This window comes from Rhinolophus sinicus, linkage group LG02 (assembly GCF_036562045.2).
Source record: "Rhinolophus sinicus isolate RSC01 linkage group LG02, ASM3656204v1, whole genome shotgun sequence".
Classification (NCBI taxonomy): Eukaryota; Metazoa; Chordata; class Mammalia; order Chiroptera; family Rhinolophidae; genus Rhinolophus; species Rhinolophus sinicus.
This window is the reverse complement of record NC_133752.1, coordinates 28,632,097-28,651,648: the sequence shown is the minus strand read 5'-3', so window position 1 is coordinate 28,651,648 and position 19,552 is coordinate 28,632,097. Positions and strand designations below refer to the sequence as shown.

Below are 19,552 nucleotides of genomic sequence, written 5' to 3'. Positions count from 1 at the left end.
AGGTTTTTTTCCCTTCATTTGTTTGTCTTGTTCTTTTGTTGTCTTCAGTTTTATATACCACATATCAGTGAAATCATATGGTTCTCTATATTTTCTGTCTGACTTACTTCGCTTAGCATTATAGTCTCAAGATCCATCCATGTTGTTGCAAATGGTACTGTTTCATCTTTATTTACTGCCAAATAGTATTGCATTGTGAATACATACCACAACTTCTTTATCCATTCATCTATCGAAGGACATTTTGGTTGTTTCCATATCGTGGCCACTGTAAATAAAACTGCAATGAACACTGGAGCACACGTGTCTTTATGGATAAATGTTTTCAGATTTTTTTTGGTAGATACCCAGGAGAGGGATTGCTGGGTCATATGGTGATTCTATTCTTAATTTTTTGAGGAACCTCCACACTGCCTTCCATAGTGGCTGCACCAATCTGCATTCCCACCAACAGTGTGAGGGTTCCTTTTTCTCCACAGCCTCTCCAACACTTGATACTATTTGTCTTGATGATGATAGCCATTCTAACTGGGGTGAGGTGGTATCTCATTGTAGTTTTTATTTGCATTTCTCTGATGATTAGTGATGTTGAGCATTTTTTCATTTGTCTTTTTGCCATTTGTATGTCTTCTTTGGAGAAATGTCTCTTCAGATCCTCTGCCCATTTTTCAATTGGGTTGTTTGTTTTATTGTTGTTGAGTTGTATGAGTTCCTTGTATATTTTGGATATTAGCCCCTTATCAGGGGCATTGCTTGCAAAAATCTTCTCCCTTTCAGTTGGTGGCCTCTTTATTTTGTCAATGGTTTCTTTTGCGGTGCAGAGCTTTTAAATCTTTTACAGTCCTATTCACTTATTTTAGTTTTTACTTCCTTTGCCTTTGGAGTCAAATTCATAAAATGCTCTTTGAACCCAAGGTCCATCAGTTTAGTACCTATGTTTTCTTCTATGCAGTTTATTGTGTCAGGTCTTATGCTTAGGTCTTTGATCCATTTTGAGTTAATTTTGGTACAAGGTGACAGATAGCAGTCCACTTTCATTCTTTTGCACGTGGCTATCCAATTCTCCAAGCACTATTTATTGAAGAGGCTGTCTTTTCTCCATTGTATGTTTTTTTCTTATTTGTCAAAAATTGTCTGTCCATAGTTATGTGGGTTTATTTCCTGGTTCTCAATTCTATTCCATTGGTCTGTGTGTCTGTTTTTCTGCCAATACCATGCTGTTTTGATTATTGTTGACCTGTAGTACAAGCTAAAGTCAGGGAGTGTGATACCTCCAGCATTGTTCTTTTTTCTTTGTATTGCTTTGGCTATTCGGAGTCTTTCGTGGTTCCATACAACTCTGATGATTTTTTGTTCTATTTCTTTAAAAAATGCCATTGGGATTTTGATGGGGATTGCGTTAAATCTGTATATTGCTTTGGGTAATATGGCCATTTTAACTATGTTGATTCTTCCAATCCATGAGCACGGATGTCTTTCCATTTCTTTGTGTCTTCTTCAATTTCTTTTAAAATTGTGTGTTAGTTTTCAGCATATAGATCTCTCACACCCTTGGTTAGCTTTATTCCTACGTATTTTATTCTTTTTGTTGCAATTGCAAAAGGAATTTTTTTTTCCTGAGATTTCATTGTTAGTATATAGGAATGCAACGCACTTTTGTATGTTGATTTTGTAGCTGGCAACTTTACTGTATTCATTTATTGTTTCTAATAGCTTTTTGGTGGAGTCTTTAGGGTTTTCTATAAATATTATCATGTCATCTGCAAAGAGTGACAATTTAACTTCTTCATTCCCAATTTGGATGCCTTTTGTTTCTTTCTCTTGCCTGATTGCTCTAACGAGGAATTCCAATACTATATTGAAAAGCAGAGGTGATGGGGGACAGCCCTATCACGTTTCTGAACATACAGCAAAGGGCTTCAGTTTTTCACAATTAATTATGATATTAGTTGAAGGTTTGTTATATATGGCCTTTACTATGTTGAGGTATTTTCCTTCTATACCTATTTTATTAAGTGTTTGAATCATAAATGGATGTTGTACCTGTCAAATGCTTTTTCTGCATCAATTGATATAATCATATGATTTTTGTCCTTTATTTTGTTTATGTGGTGTATCACATTGATAGATTTGTGTGTGTTGAACCATCCTTGTGCTCCTGGATGAACCTCACTTTGTCGTTATGAATAATCTTTTTAATGCATTGTTGCATTCAATTTGCTAGAATTTTATTTAGGATTTTTGCATCTGTATTCATCAGAGATATTGGTCTGTAATTTTCTTTTTTTGTGTTATCCTTATCCAGTTTTGATATCAGGGTAATGTTGGCCTCATAAAATGAGTCAGGGAGTACTGTCTCTTCTTCAATTTTTTGGAAGAGTTTGATTAGGAAAGGTATTAGATCCTCTTTGAAAGTTTGGTAGAATTCACTAGTGAAGTCATCTGGTCCCGGACTTTTGCTTTTGGGAAGGTTTCGGATGACTGATTCAATTTCCTTACTGATGATCGGTCTATTTAGATTTTCTACTTCATGATTCAGCCTAGGAAGGCTATATGTTTGTAAGAATATGTCCATTTCTTCTAGGTTATTCAATTTGGTGGCACATAGTCCTTCATAGTATTCTTGAATGATGCTTTGTATTTCTGTGGCATCCATGATAACATCCCCTCTCTCATTTCTGATTTTATTTATTAGTGTCTTTTCTCTTTTTATCTTAGTGAGTCTAGCCAAGAGTTTGTCAATTTTGTAAATCTTTTCAAAGAACCAGCTCTTTGTCACATTAATTTTTTCTATTGTCTTTTTGTTCTCTATTTCATTTAGTTCTGCTCTGATTTTTATTATTTCCTTGCTTCTGCTGACCTTGGGTTTCATTTGTTCTTCTTTTTCTAGTTCTTTAAGGTGTATCATGAGGTTATTTATTTGGGATTTTTCTTGTATCTTGAGATAGGCCTGTAATGATATAAATTTTCCTCTAAAAACTGTGTTTGCTGCATCCCCAAAATTTTGGTAGTATGTATTTTCATTCTCATTTGTTTCTATGTATCTTTGAATCTCTCCTCTTATTTCTTCTGTGACCTGGTCATTGTTTAAAAGTAGGTTATTTAATCTCCACATAGTTGTGGTTTTTCCTGCTTTCTTTTTGTGGTTAATATCCAATTTCAAAGCCTTGTGATCAGAGAATATGCTTGGTGTGATTTCAGTTTTCTTAAATTTGCTGAGTCTAGTTTTATGTCCCAATATATGGTCTATCCTTGAGAATGTTCCATGTATGCTACAAAAAATGTATAGTCTGATGTTTTAGGATGAAGTGCTCTATAAATGTCAATTATGTCCATTTCATCTAATGTGTCATTTAGGGCTGCTATTTCATTATTTATTTTCTGTTTCAATGATCTATCCATAGCTGTCAATTATGTATTTATGTCCCCTAGTATAATTGTGTTTTGGTCAATTTCTCCCTTTAGGTCTGTTATTAGTTGCTTGGTATATTTCGGTGCTCCCTGATTGGGGGCATAAATATTGATGACTATTATGTCTTCTTGTTCTATAGTCTCCTTTATCATTATGAAATGTCCATCTTTGTCTCTCGTTACCTTTTTTATCCTGAAGTCTGTTTCATCTGATATCAGTATGGCTACACCTGATTTTCTCTGGATACCATTTGCTTGGAGTGTCAATTTCCACCCTTTCACTTTGAGTCTCTGTTTGTTCTTGTAGCTGAGATGTGTCTCTTGGAGGCAGCTTATGGTGGGTTTAGTTTTTTGATCCAGTCTGCTACTCTGTGCCTTTTTATTGGTGAGTTCAGTCCATTTACATTTAAGGTAATTATTGGTATGTGAGGATTTTCTATCATTCTATCTTTGGTTTTCTGGTAAGACTGTGTCTCCATTGTTTCTTTGCCTTTTTGTTTTGTCTATTATTTCTGCGTGGTGGTATTCTATGATTTTTACCTCTGTTTCTTCTTTTACTATGTTATATATTTCAGTTCTGGATTTTTTTTTTTTTTTTGAGTGGTTACCATTAAGTTTATGTAAAAGAAAGTTTGATATTTAGAGTATTCCATTTTCTTCAGCATACTTACTTTCTCCATTCCAATATTCCAGTTCAGGCCTTTACTCTCCCCCCTTTTATGTTTTGGTTGTCACAAATTATCACTATTTTTGCTGGTCGAATATCCTCCTTCAGTATTTCTTGTAGTGCAGGTCATGTGTTAGAAAATTCCCTCAGCTTCTGAATATCTCAAGTATATCTAAAGTATATCTTTGCTGGATATATTATTCTTGGCTCATGATATCTTTCTTTCAATAGTTTGAATATTTGGTTCCACTCCCTCCTGGCTTGTAGAGTTTCTGCTGAAAAATCTGATGATAATCAAATAGGCTTTCCTTTGTAGGTTACCGTCTTCTTTTCCCTGGCTGCCTTGAGGATTCTTTCTTTGTTGTTGATTTTTGACAGCTTCAATACAATGTGCCTTGGAGAAGGCCTGTTGGTGTTGAGGTAATTAGGTGTTCTATTTGCTTCTTGGATTGGAGGATCCAGTTCTTTCCACAAGTTTGGGAAGTTCTCATCGACTATTTGTTTGAATATACTCTCTGTTCCTTCTCTCTTTCTTCTCCTTCTGGTATGGCCATTATTCTAGTATTGTTCTTTCTGATGGAGTCCGAAAGTTCTTATAGAGTTTTTTCATTTCTTTTAAGTCTCAAGTCTCTTTCTCCTTCCATCCATGTCATTTCCGGGTTTTAATCTTTGATGTCACTGATTCTTTCCTCCATCTGGTCAACTCTACTACCTAAGCTGGCTATTTCATTCTTCATTTCTTCTATTGAGTTCTTAATCTCCAGAAATTCTATTTGGTTCTTTTTTAAAATTTCAATCTCTTTGGTAAAATGTTCATGTTTTTCTTTGATTGTGTTTCTGAGTTCATTAAACTGCCTTTCTGTGTTTTCTTGCATCTCGTTGAGTTTTTTCAGAACTGCAATCTTGAATTCTCTGTCATTTAAGTCACATAGTTCCATATCTTTAAGTTCATTTTCTGGAGACTTTTCACTTTCTTTCTGAGCTTTCTTGTTGCCTTGGTTATTCATGGCAATTAATGACTTATTATTTCTCTTCCTAGACATCTACAGCAGTGGGTTTTTCAACAGGTTGATAGGAAAAGATCTTTCTTTTGTTTTCCAGTACGTGTTGGTAGAATGTTCTTTTTTCTCTCCGACTGCAGCCTTTTTTTCTCTCTCACACTGTAGTGTTATGTTTTCTCTGCACTATTCCAGCTTCTCATTCAATGGGGGGATTCCCTGGAAGGTGGGCTTCTCCTCTGTGAAAAGTTCACCTGAGTCATAGGGCGCCGCGTCCATGTGGGTATGCGGAGAGCTTCTGAAGTTCCAGAGTTCTTCCTGCACCAGATTCAGAGCCCGTGTGTTTCAGCAGTTCTGTTTACTCCTGCAGGGATACACCCAGATAGGTGGTGACAGGGGCGGGGTGGGTTGTGAGAGGTGGGTGGCCCAGAGCAATGGCGGCAACCACCACCACAGCCACAGCCCTGCTTCCACGTCTCTCTCCCCTTTGCCGGAACTAGTTGGGCTGTGAGACTGGGCCACAGTTCTCAGAACAGCAAATATTCTGTTCTTCTGATCTGACACTGCTACTGTTCCACTTCTAGTATTGGGCAGGTGGGGGTAGGGTGAGCTCTGGGAGGGTAGGGAGGGGGCGGCTAGTCTCAGTGCCTACGGCTCCATTCTCTGCTCGGCAGTGAGGGCTTAAACCACCATTTTCAGCCTTCTTTCCTCAGTTTTTGCTCCGAGGTCTCTGCCATGAGCATTGTGTTCAGCCGTGTTATATGCTGCCCCCTCAGCCCTGTGGGCCATAAGCGGAACCCTAGCAGTCCGAGTTCTTCCCTGTCCCGCAGCTGTGGTAGTTTCGGGAAGCAGGGAGCTCAGAGCACCAATCTAGGTCTTCGTTCTGCACCCGCTTGGCCCTGTCTCTGCACTTCTCCCTTCCCTCCTCCCCTGCTCACGCAATTTGCCCACTTTTAGATGATTTCTGTAGTGCGCCTCTTAGTCTTGCCTGTCTGCTGTGCAGGGAGTCCTTTGTAGAGTTATAGTTGTTCAATTTGTTGTAAATTCCAGGGGAGATTTCAAGAGGCTCGCCTCATGCCTCCATTTTTATGATGTCATCCCCTGTTCTTCTAAAAACTTGTAGTTAGATCTAAAGGCTTGATCAGACTTGGCTTTGACATTTTTGGCAAGAATACTTCATAGGTGTGGTTATATTTCCACTTGGAGACACATCATAAACTTCCCCAATAATCTTTCTTTTTCTTTCTCTTTTAGAAACAAGCTCTGGCCTATTTTACGCCAAAAAAAAGAAAGAAAGGAAAAAAAATTGAGTGATTGGCTTTTTACCAGCCTGTTCTGTCATGCTTATAATGATACCGGTTTTCCCCGAAAATAAGACCTAGCTGAACAATCAGCTCTAATGCATCTTTTGGAGCAAAAATTAATGTAAGACCCAGTTTTATTTTCCTATAATATAAGGCCTAGTCTTATATAACATAATATAATATAATATAGTATAGTATAGTATAATATAATATGATATAATACTGAGTCTTATGTTAATTTTTGCTCCAAAAGATGCATTAGAGTTGATTGTCTGGCTAGGTCTTATTTTCGGGGAAATGATATAGAATCACCTCGATCAATGATAGCCAGTGTGCATGTTCTGTGGTATTTTCCAAACACTGTGCCCAATTACTATTATTAACATTGTCATGCTGGACACCAATTTGGGCCAACATGGTGTAGTACTCTATTTCAGATTGCCATAAGGCCGGGCAGTTGTTAGCAAGGATGACCAGCTTCCCTTTGCTATGTCAATCATTTTCAGAGTGTGCTTGCACCCTTAGCACCTACTTTCCACCTTTTGTAACGAGTTGGAGTCTAGAGTTGACTCCAACAACTTTTTTGTCTTCTCTTTGGCTACCGTCTTCCTTCCTTAGGTGCAAGACTGCACCAACTGAACACACCTTGAAGCTGCCAAAATGGCTGGGGGCAAGAAATAGCCCAGTAATCTCTCAGGGAATGTTTGTAGCAGTCATTAACAATCATTCCCTAGATTTATTATTTCAAGAGTTTCAAATGGTGATACCTAGTTCTAGTATTTCCTTTCAATTATTAATTGGAATACCTTTATAAAGAAAAATTTCTCTCATAACTCTTTGGTTACTTCAAGATACAATTCTTATAGTGAAGGCAGCATAAGTGGTGGATTTTTAACATTTTTTTATATGTTTCCACCCACTGCAGTTGCTATCCTTACCGATGAGCACACTATCTTCTGTTTGGCCAGTGGGAGCCTCTGCAAATGGGCTCCTGACCCTAGTCGTCTTTGGTAGTTTCCTTGTTACCCGTAGCCCATATTTGCCAGGCTTGTCTTGTACATTCTGTGTCCTAGAACTGGAATTAGCAATCTATCAAAGAGCGCTTCTTCCTTTTGATGAGAAACTGTATTACAGAACATAATCTGAGACTAAGTAGTCATTGTTTCTAGGCCTTTTGGGGGATCAGGTCTAGGAATACACTATTTAAAAAGAAGTACATTATGAGTTTATATGGATATTCTCAACTCAAATTTAGGGTTACATATTCAGATACCTTCTTGTAGAATTCTTATTGAATCTACTAGTATAGCTAAGTAGAAAAGAAAAAGCTAAGTAAACATTTATATTCTATAGTCTTGTGTCAGAGATGATGGAGAATAAGTCAGTCTGGATGGCACATGTGTCTATGAAATCAGGCACATAAAAATGGATGGATGGTAATGAAGTTCTTGGAAATTACCTATTACCTTTGTGCCTGCCTATGAGACTTGACCTTCTTCTAAAACCATGTGGTGTACCTGTTGGCAAATATACTCAAGTGCATAGTGTTAATGTGCTATGGAGTCCACTATGTGCCAAACATAACACACATAATCTCACTTGATTGCCAAAACTTCTAGAACTTCTATGATATATATTTTGTATTTTAATCTTTGATTTACTTGGAATTGATTTTGGCGTATGATGTAGGTTAGGAATTTAACTTTTGCCCTAATCCTTACTCAGTTATTTCTTGACCATTTATTATATCATCTTTCATATGCTCAATGATTAAAATACCTTAATCACACACTACATTTTTATGTGTACTTGAGTCTTTTCTAAAATAAGCTTTCCAATTGGTTCTATTCTCCTCTCTTCTCTCACTCGTTACCCACTGTTTTAATTATTGTACCTTCATGATATATTTTGGTATTTGTTAAGAGTCTCTCATTCTCTTCTTACATCTAACAACAGTAATACAGTATTTTTAGGTTTCCCTACACATAAAATCAATTTTGCAGATGAACTTGAGAATCATTTGCCCAAGTTCCATTTAAAATGTTTTGATGACTAATGACTTTAAAAATATTAGTTGATATAAAAGAAACTTAATGGAAACTAGTGTCATTTTCCAAAATCAGAGTTTTGCTTTAATTTTTTTAGATTTGAATTTTTTTCTTTCTGCTAATATTTCCATTACCACAGCAATTCATAAATGTTTGATCTTTATTTAAGTTACTCTTTTCAAAATAACATGTTTTTATTTGCAATTGATTTTACTAAATTTCCACAAATCTGATTTAACACTAATCTTAACTTTATTCTTCATTAATTAGAGTTAATTTCCTGTCCAAGCAATGCATCTGAATGCAGCCATGACTGTGTTCTAACTTCAGATGGTCCCATATGTTTCTGTCCTGAAGGCTCAGTGCTTGAGGCAGATGGAAAAACATGTAGTGGTAAGTTTATTTTCCTTTTGTTTGTTTGAAAATACTCATTTTCTAAGTGACACCTAAAACTTGCATCTTATTGACAAAGAAGAACAGATTTTCCAACACTACACAATGAAAGATATTTGTGCAGTAGATTAACATAAATTTAAATAAGATTTTGGGGTTTTGTTTGTTTGTTTGTTTGTTTTTAAATAGCAAAGTGTAGTGGTTATGAGCAAGGGCTTTGAAATTAGTCAGCCTGACAACCATTTACTAGCAGTGTTATTTTGGACTAGTTACTTGCCCTGTCTTGGTCTCAATTTCCTCATCTGTAGAGGTTAAAAATACCTGCCTCCTGGATTATGCAGGTGATGGATGCAAAGAGCTTAGCCTGTTGCTTGCACCTGTAAATACCTCTCTACTTATATCTTCATAGACTTAAGCATACAGAGTGCTGGATGTAATAGCAGAAGAGTTATATGTGGCCTTTTTTTTAATAAAGAAAGCAAAAGAAGTTAAGAGACCAAAAATATGTGAGAGGAAAAATAATATATGTATTACTCACTAGGAAGTGTTAGACCAGCTGCCAAACTCATCAAAATGTATTTCAGATTCCAGCCAGCTGCCAGTGCACTTGTTCTTGGACTCAGTGGTAGAACAAGAGAACAAGGGCCATTGGGATGTGAAGGGTTCAAGATAACAGGTTATAGGGAAGTATAGTAGAGTGAAATTTTGCTTCTATTCTCTGAAAAATTAAGTTGATTGAGGCAATGTGAATGACTGCAGAAATGATTTTAAAAATCAACATATATTTGGCTCACCTCAATATTTTGATGAAAAATTGTTATACTTATGAATGATATAGCATCACTACCAAGCAATTTTTTTTGTAGGCTGTTCATCACCTGATAATGGTGGATGTAGCCAGCTCTGCCTTCCTCTTAGCCCAATGTCCTGGCAATGTGGTTGCCTTCCTGGGTATGACCTACAACTGGACAAAAAAAGCTGTGTAGCTTCAGGTTAGTGCTATGGGTGTTTAAAAGTGTGTCTCTGAAAAAAGGTTATATGAAAACAAAATTTCATTTAAAAGATAGAGCATTAAATTGCTTTTGGTTTCTGGGTAGAAAGTCTAATTTTTTACATATCTGGAAGTAGACAACAAATCACATTATGAATATAAATAATATTAATAATAATATAAATAATAATCATGTTTTTGAGGAATATTTAGAAGTTAATTAGTATTCAGCAAAGATTTGCTATAACATCCAGTAGGTATTCCAGTATATGTGAAGACCATGGTAGACTTAAACAAGAGGAATTTAATAAATATCTCGATTGACTTGATTTTCAACTCTCCAGTGAATGTGATAATAATAATACTTTGACAAATTCTGTCCTTTTCATGTCAAAATTTAATATAAGGTTGTATGCTTTAACTATTTTTTATCTTCTGATATCCTATCTCTTGTGTCCTTCAACAGCCTTGGAAATCCAAGATTTATACCAAATTGATTTCATCTTTCCTAAGGTTCATCATGCTTGTAATCTGGAATAACATAATGATGAGCCTGCAGAGCTTGCCTTAGTCAGAGCCCAGTACGCTTACCTTCTCAGGGCCTTAGTGAATATAGCATAATCTGAGCTCTGAAAATTAACAAGGGTCTTGTTAGTAACTCATACGGTCATGCTTCCCTTTCAGAAGTGCCCAGGCCAGAGAAGGGTATTTATTTGGACATGAATTAATACAATCTGTTATATTAATATGTTTCAATATGTGTAAATCAAGGAGGTTGCAGCACTAAAACTCGCCTCATTTAGTGATGGTGCTGGTTATTTAATACTGGCTCTTTTTATAAGTAATTTGCTTTTTAAAAGCAGGCACCTAGACAGAGAGGAATCCAGTGATAAAGTTGTGGCAATATGGCACCTCCTGGAAGAGGAACTCTTCTTGCCTGTCTTAACCTATACTGGTGAGAAATTAAGAAAACAAATACTGCAGAAATTAAGGAAGAGGGTGCAATGAAAGGGAAGAGTCAGAAGTACCTCTTGGGTTCCAAAGCATATTTTAAATGAAGCCGTATTTGAATTTGGTTATCAGGACCACAACCGTTTTTGCTGTTTGCCAATTCTCAAGATATTCGACACATGCATTTTGATGGAACAAATTATGAAACCCTGCTCAGCCAGCAAATGGGAACAGTTTTTGCCCTAGATCATGACCCTGTGGAAAATAAGGTATGGTTTTTGTCACTTAAACAAATGTGGCTGTGCTTGCTTTAAGGAGAGAGTAGAAGATTTTATCCTAACAGATGAACTGGGCTGCTTGAAAATCCTCTTCTAGATCCATTCACAACAGAAAAATTAAAATATAGACTTTGAAACATCATTTGATAAATTTTAAGGATTTTTCTCTTATCATAACCCTGGTCCTTGATATAATTCAGCCATTTTATTGGAGATGATTGAGCAAAATGTTAAGTTTAGTTTCCTTTCTGGAGATGGGGATGGTTGCCTGACATAGTGCTATACACATAGGAGAGGCCCGTAATTAGGTTTTTGGTTATTTGCTGGTAGTGGGAGAATTGGGAGGCTGAGGTGGGGCATAGGAAGTATGGATGAGTAATTTACATTTAATATACATGTATACCACTGAGAGGGATCCAACGATCTCTTGACCATGAAAATCAGGAAACGTAAGTTTATGGCTCATGTGGGAATGGCAATCTAAGCATGACATTATTTACATAATAATCAATTTTTACATGAACTTTTTGTATATAACTTAGAATTTCTATACTATCAACCTAATCAGCTCACCATTTGGTCTTTAATTTCTTAGTTGTATTTGTTCTAAGTTAGAATGTGCTTGAAATAATTTTACAGTATCTTCTGGAGATCAACCACCCAATATTTATAAATTTACATAGTTATTAATCTCCTTCCATAATTATTTAGTTACTACTAGATTAATTCCTAGAATTTTAAACTTCGTGCTTTTGTTTCTTCCTGATTTGCAGCTGTCTGGCCAGTTTGCGAATACTCTCATCGCTGATTATAAATTTATGTACATATATGTACCCACAGTTAAAATTCCACAAATGCTGTCATTAAATTACCAACTGACCCATAGCAGTTTTCAACACTCTCATGAAATACTTGTAGCTGTTTGATAGTCTGGATACTAGACTGAAAAAGAACTTGCAAGGTGTATTCTGTTGGACAATATCCAAATGTGGATTATTAAAATGAATTCACATAAGATAGAGATGGGAAAAAAAACTTTAGCAAACATCTAGTTTCACTTCATCATTTTTGTAGTTGAGAAAACTGATGTTCAGTGACTTGGCCAAGGCAATCAAACAAATGTGTGGCAAAACCAGAAGGAACCGGTGTCTCCTGACGTGTAGCGAAGTGGAGCGCAGTGGACAGGACAGTAGAATGTACAGCCCAGCATATAGTTTCCATTAAACTGCAAATCATTGCTCCCTTTTAGGCTGTAGAAGGCTAGGGTTCACGTACAGTGGCTTAGTTATTGACCAATGATCAAAGATTAAGAAATTACCAGTAGCAACAGAACTGTGTGCCAGGTACAAGGCTAAGGAGTTTTATATATAAAACTAATGTGCTTGGTATTATTATACCCATTTTACCAATGAGGAAACTGAGACTACAACATTGCCTAACTTGACTAAGTTTACACATATCTGGGAAGCAGCAGGGTTGGTGTTCAGTTGCAGGTGTGTCTGTGTCCAAAGCCAAGCTCTTCATGATTCCACTGTATGATACTCAACCCATTTGGATACATTCCATATTTATTTTTTAAAAACAAACCAGACAGAAATGCCTATGTTCTCTTTTGTAGGTATACTTTGCCCATACGGCCCTAAAGTGGATAGAGAGAGCCAATATGGATGGTTCTCAGCGAGAAAGGCTTATCGAGGAAGCAGTAGATGTGCCAGAAGGTCTTGCTGTAGATTGGATTGCCCGTAAACTCTATTGGACAGACAGAGGGTATGTTTCCTCCTTCAGTTTTTAGCCACATGGGATGGGAGTGATGGGATAAACAATACAGCTGGCTTTATCCTCCACTTTGAACACAGAAAAATACGGCTGGGGACCTGGCTGGGATTGGAGGAAAGATGCCCTCAACACTGTCCACACTCCCCAGCACCCCTCCCTATCACCAAGCAGTATGTTTCTCTTTTCTTCAAGATTGCATCTTTATCCATAAGAGAATTTTGAGGACCAAAGAGTAGCATGTGTTTTTGTACTTCATGTTGTTGTAATTAGAGAAATGCAAAACCTGCCTGAATGCAGTCCAACAGCATTCTTTGAGCATCTGCTGTGGAAAGGGCACTCTCCCAGGGAACACCAGAGATACAAAGGAGCCTGAGTGTTCTACCTTTTCAGGTGGTTCACAGTTCAGCCATGAGATAGGTGCATATACACAAGAAAAACTAATACAAATGCTTGGTACAAGAAATGTCTTAAATAATTGCCAAGTGAAGAGTGTACACTCCCAGAAGGAGTGCTGGAAGAAGCTTCAGGAATCAACGGGCCCATCCCACTCATTTTACAGATGGAGAAACTATGGCTCAGAAAGGCTAAGTCATTTATTCAAAGTCACACAACACGCAGCGACAAATCTTAGACAAATCCGTATGCTGGCTCTCTGTTAAGTGACATGAAGGAAGGCGAGAGAGCTTCCTGCTGGAGTTGTGAGGAGAATCCTTGTGAGATCAGAGAAATGGCCTGTTTTCCCTTTGGTGAGAAATAGCAGAGCCAGAGAGAAGCTATGGTGTTTCTGTCCTCTGGCACACTGCTCTTAGGGCTGCAGGAAGGGCTGCTGCACTAGGGGTGTGTGTGTGTGTGTGTGTGTGTGTGTGTGTGTGTGTGTGTGTGTCCGTCCTGTGTGACCCCTAGGAATGGTGGGATGGGAGGAGGGTGGAGGAAGGAAGTGCCTGCAGCCCTCATGCATGCTGTGAGAGCTTCCTTCCCTGCTTCTGAGAGAGGAAGCTAACCACAGAGCACCTCACAGGATAGCATCAGAGATGCTCTGTGCTAGAAGGATCTTTCCCCAGTCACTTAAAGCCATCAAGTGAAATGGTCGCCAATTTGAACATCTGGTACCTATGCAACCCTGTTAAATTAAAAGAAAGAAGAATTAATTAGGGTTTCACCTCCATGAAATTAGCAGTCCCATCAGGGAGTGGGCTTATACTCGTATGCTTGGGGGTAGGCTTTCTGTGTCCCAGAAAATCTCATTTGGTCTGGATAACCCATGGGAAACAAATGCATTTTTAAAAATTAGTCACATGTATGATGTGATGTACAGTTATAAAAAATATGGCACATTTGTATCCAGAGTGAGTTTATTTTCATTCATTCATTTGTTCATTTAAGCAAACCTTCATTCTTTTATTCTTTGGATATCTGTTTATTGAATAACTGAAATGCTCCAGATACTACACTAAGAGCTTTATATCCATACCATTGAATCCACAAAAAGTAAGTTTTCTTATCCCCAACCTAAAGATTAAACAATTGAGACTCAAAGAGGTAAAATAACTTTACCAAAGTCAAACAGCCAGCAAGTAGTGGCCCTGGAATTTAAACTCAACAATGACCATTTTCAAAGATAATGCTTTTAATAATCACAGATACATATTGTCTCCCCTAAGCAGAGTTGGTTAAAATGTGCTCGACCCAGAGTCATATAACAAATGAAAATCAACTTCAGTTGTAATAATGACAAAAATCGTAATAACGGCCTCCTCTGTGTTAAACCTACTTAAAAGGACATTTCAAATGTCAGCTGTGCATAATAACAGAGCTTATATGTGGCTGTTCTCAGAAGAGTAAACCTTGATCAGGACAGCAGATGTCAGCCGCTGTCGACCCCTTTAAAGATGCTGGGTCTCCTCATATTTCCCACGTTTGCCTGGCACCTCTAATTGTAACAGTGTTTGATTAATAGCACCATGGGACCTAGTGCCAAAGCGATGCCTTCAGGAGATAGCCAGGCACCGTATCCTGGAGAAGCAGACCTCAGATTTCCTAGTTCACTGTCTTCAATAATAATAAGCCCTTCTTAAGTCCTCTTTCCTCTAAAGGCAGCTGCTAAAAGAAAACCTTTAATTTGTCTGGAAATGAAAGGTTTCTGGTTTAGAAACCTTGATATTAGCTAGAAATTGGATTTAAATAACTGAGATTCCAAGCTTGTGATATTAGATTATATGGTAACTCTTAACCAATGAAAGGACCAGAGTGGGTGCTTTTAGTTTACATTGGCTAAGGAAAAGACAGATTTAAATTAACATCTAGCAGTAGGAAAGAAGCTAATTGATAATTCGACTGGCAATGCTATTATTTAGTACTGAGGAATCCTGATTCCTGAAGCCAATTGTTCAGTAAAAAAGAATCGAGAGGGTGAAAATATATAAAATATCTGTTGGCTCATTCTTTTGAGGTAACAAAAATGACAATGAGGTAAAAATCACTCTTCCAGGGTTCTGGATGGACAACTCTCGTGCTGGAAGAAAGGGCGCTGGCTCTTAAAGGACCCCAGTGACAGTGGCACCAATTAGGTAGTGGATACAAAGAGAAAGATGTTCCACCAGATTAAGGGTTATGCTTGAACTCATGTCACCTTTGCTTTCTCGTTACCAATGCTGGAGTTTGAGATTTGCTCTCTGGCTAAATCAAATAGAAATGTATTAGTGGGTGAACCCCTGGGGGAGCTTTGAAAGTAAATTCCAGCAATCCTGCCTGAGACAGCTCCAGAGCTGGGAGTTTATGCTGGTCTCAATTCTTAACACCTCACTCCTGCTCACAACAGTAAGAATTTAGAGATGCTGTAACAATAAGAGCAGAACCGAAAGCCACAAGCCTCAGCCATCCTTCCCTCTCACCAAGGGAGCAGGCATAGGGACAGTGGTCTCTGAGTGAATTTGACACGTTGAGTTCAAAATTACCTTCCACCCAGGAGGACCCTTCTGACAACCACTTCATCTGGGAATAAAATTACCTTTTGAAAATGGCACAGGAGTATAAATGGTTTCCGATTATTCTCTGCCCTGAGCTGGTAGTTTGTAAAGCATATTTGACCCAGCACAGGCCCGGACCCAATTTTGCCTTTACCTGCCTCCTGCATTTAGCCTGTGAGGAGGGATTTGTAAAGCCCATTCCCAACCCACCCACCCAATGGCTGGAAAGTGCACTCTAGGAAGCCACCTGCAAAAGGTTTCCTTCTGGGAGGAGAGAATGGTCCTGCCCGTGTTTCTGGGTAGGCTTGTCTCATGCAGACATTGCCTCCAAGAATAAGGAGGTAAATCTTTACCGGATGTCTGCTGAATGAATTAAAGATAGGGAAACAGGGCCAGCAGGCAGCATGAGAACAATGTGGTAAGCCCTCACCAGATGTTTGTTGAACGCATTAAAGATAGTTACACTCTCTAGTTTGTGTAGGAAAACAGGGAGAACAGACAGCCCATGGTGGAGAGAGGTTCTCCTCTTACCGCTTCTGCCTGTGGTTCTGCCGGCTTCAAAAGCTGCTCAGAAGCCAAGGTTACCTCAGGCCAGTGATGGGGTGGGAGTGTGACAGAGTAGATTTCAGCGTTTGACTCCATCCACTTTTCTCCTTCCTGCGGCCACCGCCCTAGCTCAGTCACCATCATCTCTTGCCCGCCTTGTCTTTTCCACAACAAAGCTACAGCAAACTTTCTAAACTGAGATTATGATTGTTCCGTGCTCTTTAGGTCTCCTGGGCTTTGCATTTGCTGATTCCTCTGCTTAGGGTGTTCTTTTACTCTCCACCTACCCTTTCTCTTCCTCCCCTCTCCCTGGCTTTCCTGCTGAGCTGTAAGTTCTGTAAGGACAGACACAACCTATTGTGTCTCCAATGTTTAGACCAATCCCTGGTCTAAGTACAGTAGGTGTTTGCTCAGGAAATATTTGTTAGATAATAAAGATTCATTTGACAAATACATGGACACATTAGGCAACAAGAATTTTCTCCTCTGCCGGATTCCAAAGGGTTATTTTGCTTTAATGTAAAGTTTAGCAAATAATAGTTCAGTACTCTCACTTGTCTTACAATCAAGTGGAAGAAAATTAAAGTCAACATTAATCTCCCCTACTGTCCTTGTGCTGGTTGTCTCTGTGGCCCTTTGGGGTCTACTCTCCCTCCTCCCGGATCTGTGACCATGAGGCTGACACCTCCACTGGCTTCCAGCAGGAGACAGGAGATGTAAAGGGAAAGGGATGGTAGTATTTACCATACTGGCTTAGTCCCTGCCAGGCCACTGACACAATTCCCTCTTACCGTATCCTTCCCCTGTGTATTTTAATTGCCTGGGATAAATATTGGAATGCTAATGAAAAGACTATGTTTAAAAAAATAGAATTCATGGCCATCTGGTCTTGATTTGTGTGTGTGTGTGTGTGTGTGTGTGTGTGTGTGTACACACGCACGTGCATACTCACACACAATGGAAGTAGAGTGCCTATATCTGCATTCAGTTAGAAACAGGGAAAAGGAGTATCTTCGTTTAAACAGTAAAGTTGATGTAACAAGCCCCTTTATATTACATACATTTTAGGAAATCTCTCATTGAAGGCAGTGATTTAAGTGGAAAACATCGTGAAATAATCATTAAGGAGGACATCTCTCAGCCACGAGGAATTGCTGTTCACCCAATGGCCAAGTAGGTACTTGTGAAATTTAGGTGCCTTTCTGCAGAGGCCATGTGACCATTCATGTTTGAAATGCTAATGTCCAAGATTTGCCTTAAGGCTTCAGGTGGTCAGTGGAATCAGAAACCAAGAAAATCCACTGGATTTGTTCACATCTTCAGAGATGGTGCAGCTAACATGATTTCCCCACTTTTAAATGTCTTTTGATTTTCTTTCTTGTATAAAACATTTATTGTTTAGATACCCTTTCATTTTAAGCAAATTCAATTTCTGAAAATAAATGGGTTGTAATTCATTAATCAATTAGATGTAAGTCCGTTAAACTACTTTCTTTCTTTAAAAATCTATATTATTGCTTTCCTGAGCAGAGGATGATATTTGGATTGTATGACTTATGAATTCTATTTAGAAAAATCACAAGATAAGTTCAAATCATAGGTCATTCCTAGATTTAAACAAGAGGAAATAGTATTCATGAAAGATTAGAAGATTCTATGTTGTTAATTATGAATTAGTGACAAATGTTTGTTTAGGTTCAGAGAATTAAGTAGAATCCCAGATTCCTTCCTAGTTTTAAAAAAAACAGGGTAAAAACCAACCTTATTTTATTTATGATGGCCTATGGGAAATAATATATTGGTAATAATTGATAATTGATTCAAAGCCAGCCACATGATTAAAACAGTGAGAATATAACTGTCTCTAAGCAGGCCAGAGAAAAGATATTGAGCCATATTGACCTCAAAAAATGTTCCTCAGCTCATTTATGAAATGTGATTTAAAGAACTTAAAATTAACCAATTTACCCAAGTACATTGTATAAAACTGGATAATAAATATGCTCTTCCCTTTATGTTGCATTTTTACATATATGGTGAGTTTTACATATGCATAGCAGAGGGACAAACTAGCAAGATTTCATTGCCTTATGCAGAATATGCATTTGAAAACACTTTTCATTAGTAATATACTGCAATTCTTTAATTAATAATTATTTTTTTATATTAAATGTATTGGGGTGACAATGGTTAGTAAAATTACATAGATTTCAAGTATACAATTCTATACTAGTTATCATCTATACTAGTTATCAACTATACTTGTTATCATCTATATATCACGTTGTATGCTCACCATAATAATTCCTTTTTTATCTAGTGATCTGAGCCTTAATTTAGCATTTCCTGTCCAAGATGCTCTACATAGAAGTTTTTGTTTTTTGAAAAATTATCCATGCAACAATACAGTGCTATCCTTTCTCCTTCTATATTCCTTAGTGTACCATTATAGTTTATCCTGAAGTGATTTACATTGATGTTTCCAATGATGAGAAAATAGAAGAATTTTTTTGTGCAAATTTTATTTGTTGTATGCTTTCTTGATTAAAGGAGATTATTCTGGACTGATATGGGGATTAATCCACGAATTGAAAGTTCTTCCCTTCAAGGCATTGACCGACTGGTTATCGCTAGCTCTGAGCTGGTCTGGCCTAGTGGAATAACGATTGATTTCTTAACTGATAAGTTGTATTGGTGCGATGCCAAGCAGTCTGTGATTGAAATGGCCAATCTGGATGGTTCGAAACGCCAAAGACTTGCCCAGAACGATGTAGGTGAGGCTATGGGATGGGTGATTTTTTCATCTTGACTGAGAATTGATGAGTGTTAAATACAAAATGTGTATGCATTCACGCATGCATGCGCACACACACACACACACACACACACACACACACACACTTAACAATGTGGTGAGAAAGGAATAGACATAAACAGACTACAGACTTCTCCAAGGATTAATGAGCTATGAGGATTACCTTAACATTGGAATTTTGGGTAAAAACTAGTGATGCATAATCATTTCTCTTTGCCAAGAATTCCCAAGATTAGAATGAAAATATTAAAATTTTTAAAACTTCTTTAAGGCCAAGAACTTGGCTCAGCTGTTATCATTTCTTATATTTTAGAAAATGTCATTTTCATAACAGTGATATTATCTCCTTTAGGCATTAATGAATATCTATTGATAACATGTGCAAAGATTAATATAGTTTTTTCCCCT

General features: G+C 37.7%; 1 protein-coding gene across 2 annotated transcripts in view; it reads left to right on the top strand.

The window, feature by feature from the left end:
* Positions 1 to 19,552, top strand: part of EGF (epidermal growth factor) — an 89,541-nt gene that overhangs the window by 38,405 nt on the left and 31,584 nt on the right. For both annotated transcript variants that reach the window (XM_019741968.2, XM_019741967.2), the window contains exons 8-13: positions 8,699 to 8,821; positions 9,688 to 9,813; positions 10,896 to 11,032; positions 12,660 to 12,808; positions 17,398 to 17,502; positions 18,880 to 19,103. In XM_019741968.2, coding sequence (XP_019597527.2) covers positions 8,699 to 8,821; positions 9,688 to 9,813; positions 10,896 to 11,032; positions 12,660 to 12,808; positions 17,398 to 17,502; positions 18,880 to 19,103 — 864 coding nt within the window. The remainder of the gene's footprint in view (positions 1 to 8,698; positions 8,822 to 9,687; positions 9,814 to 10,895; positions 11,033 to 12,659; positions 12,809 to 17,397; positions 17,503 to 18,879; positions 19,104 to 19,552) is intronic.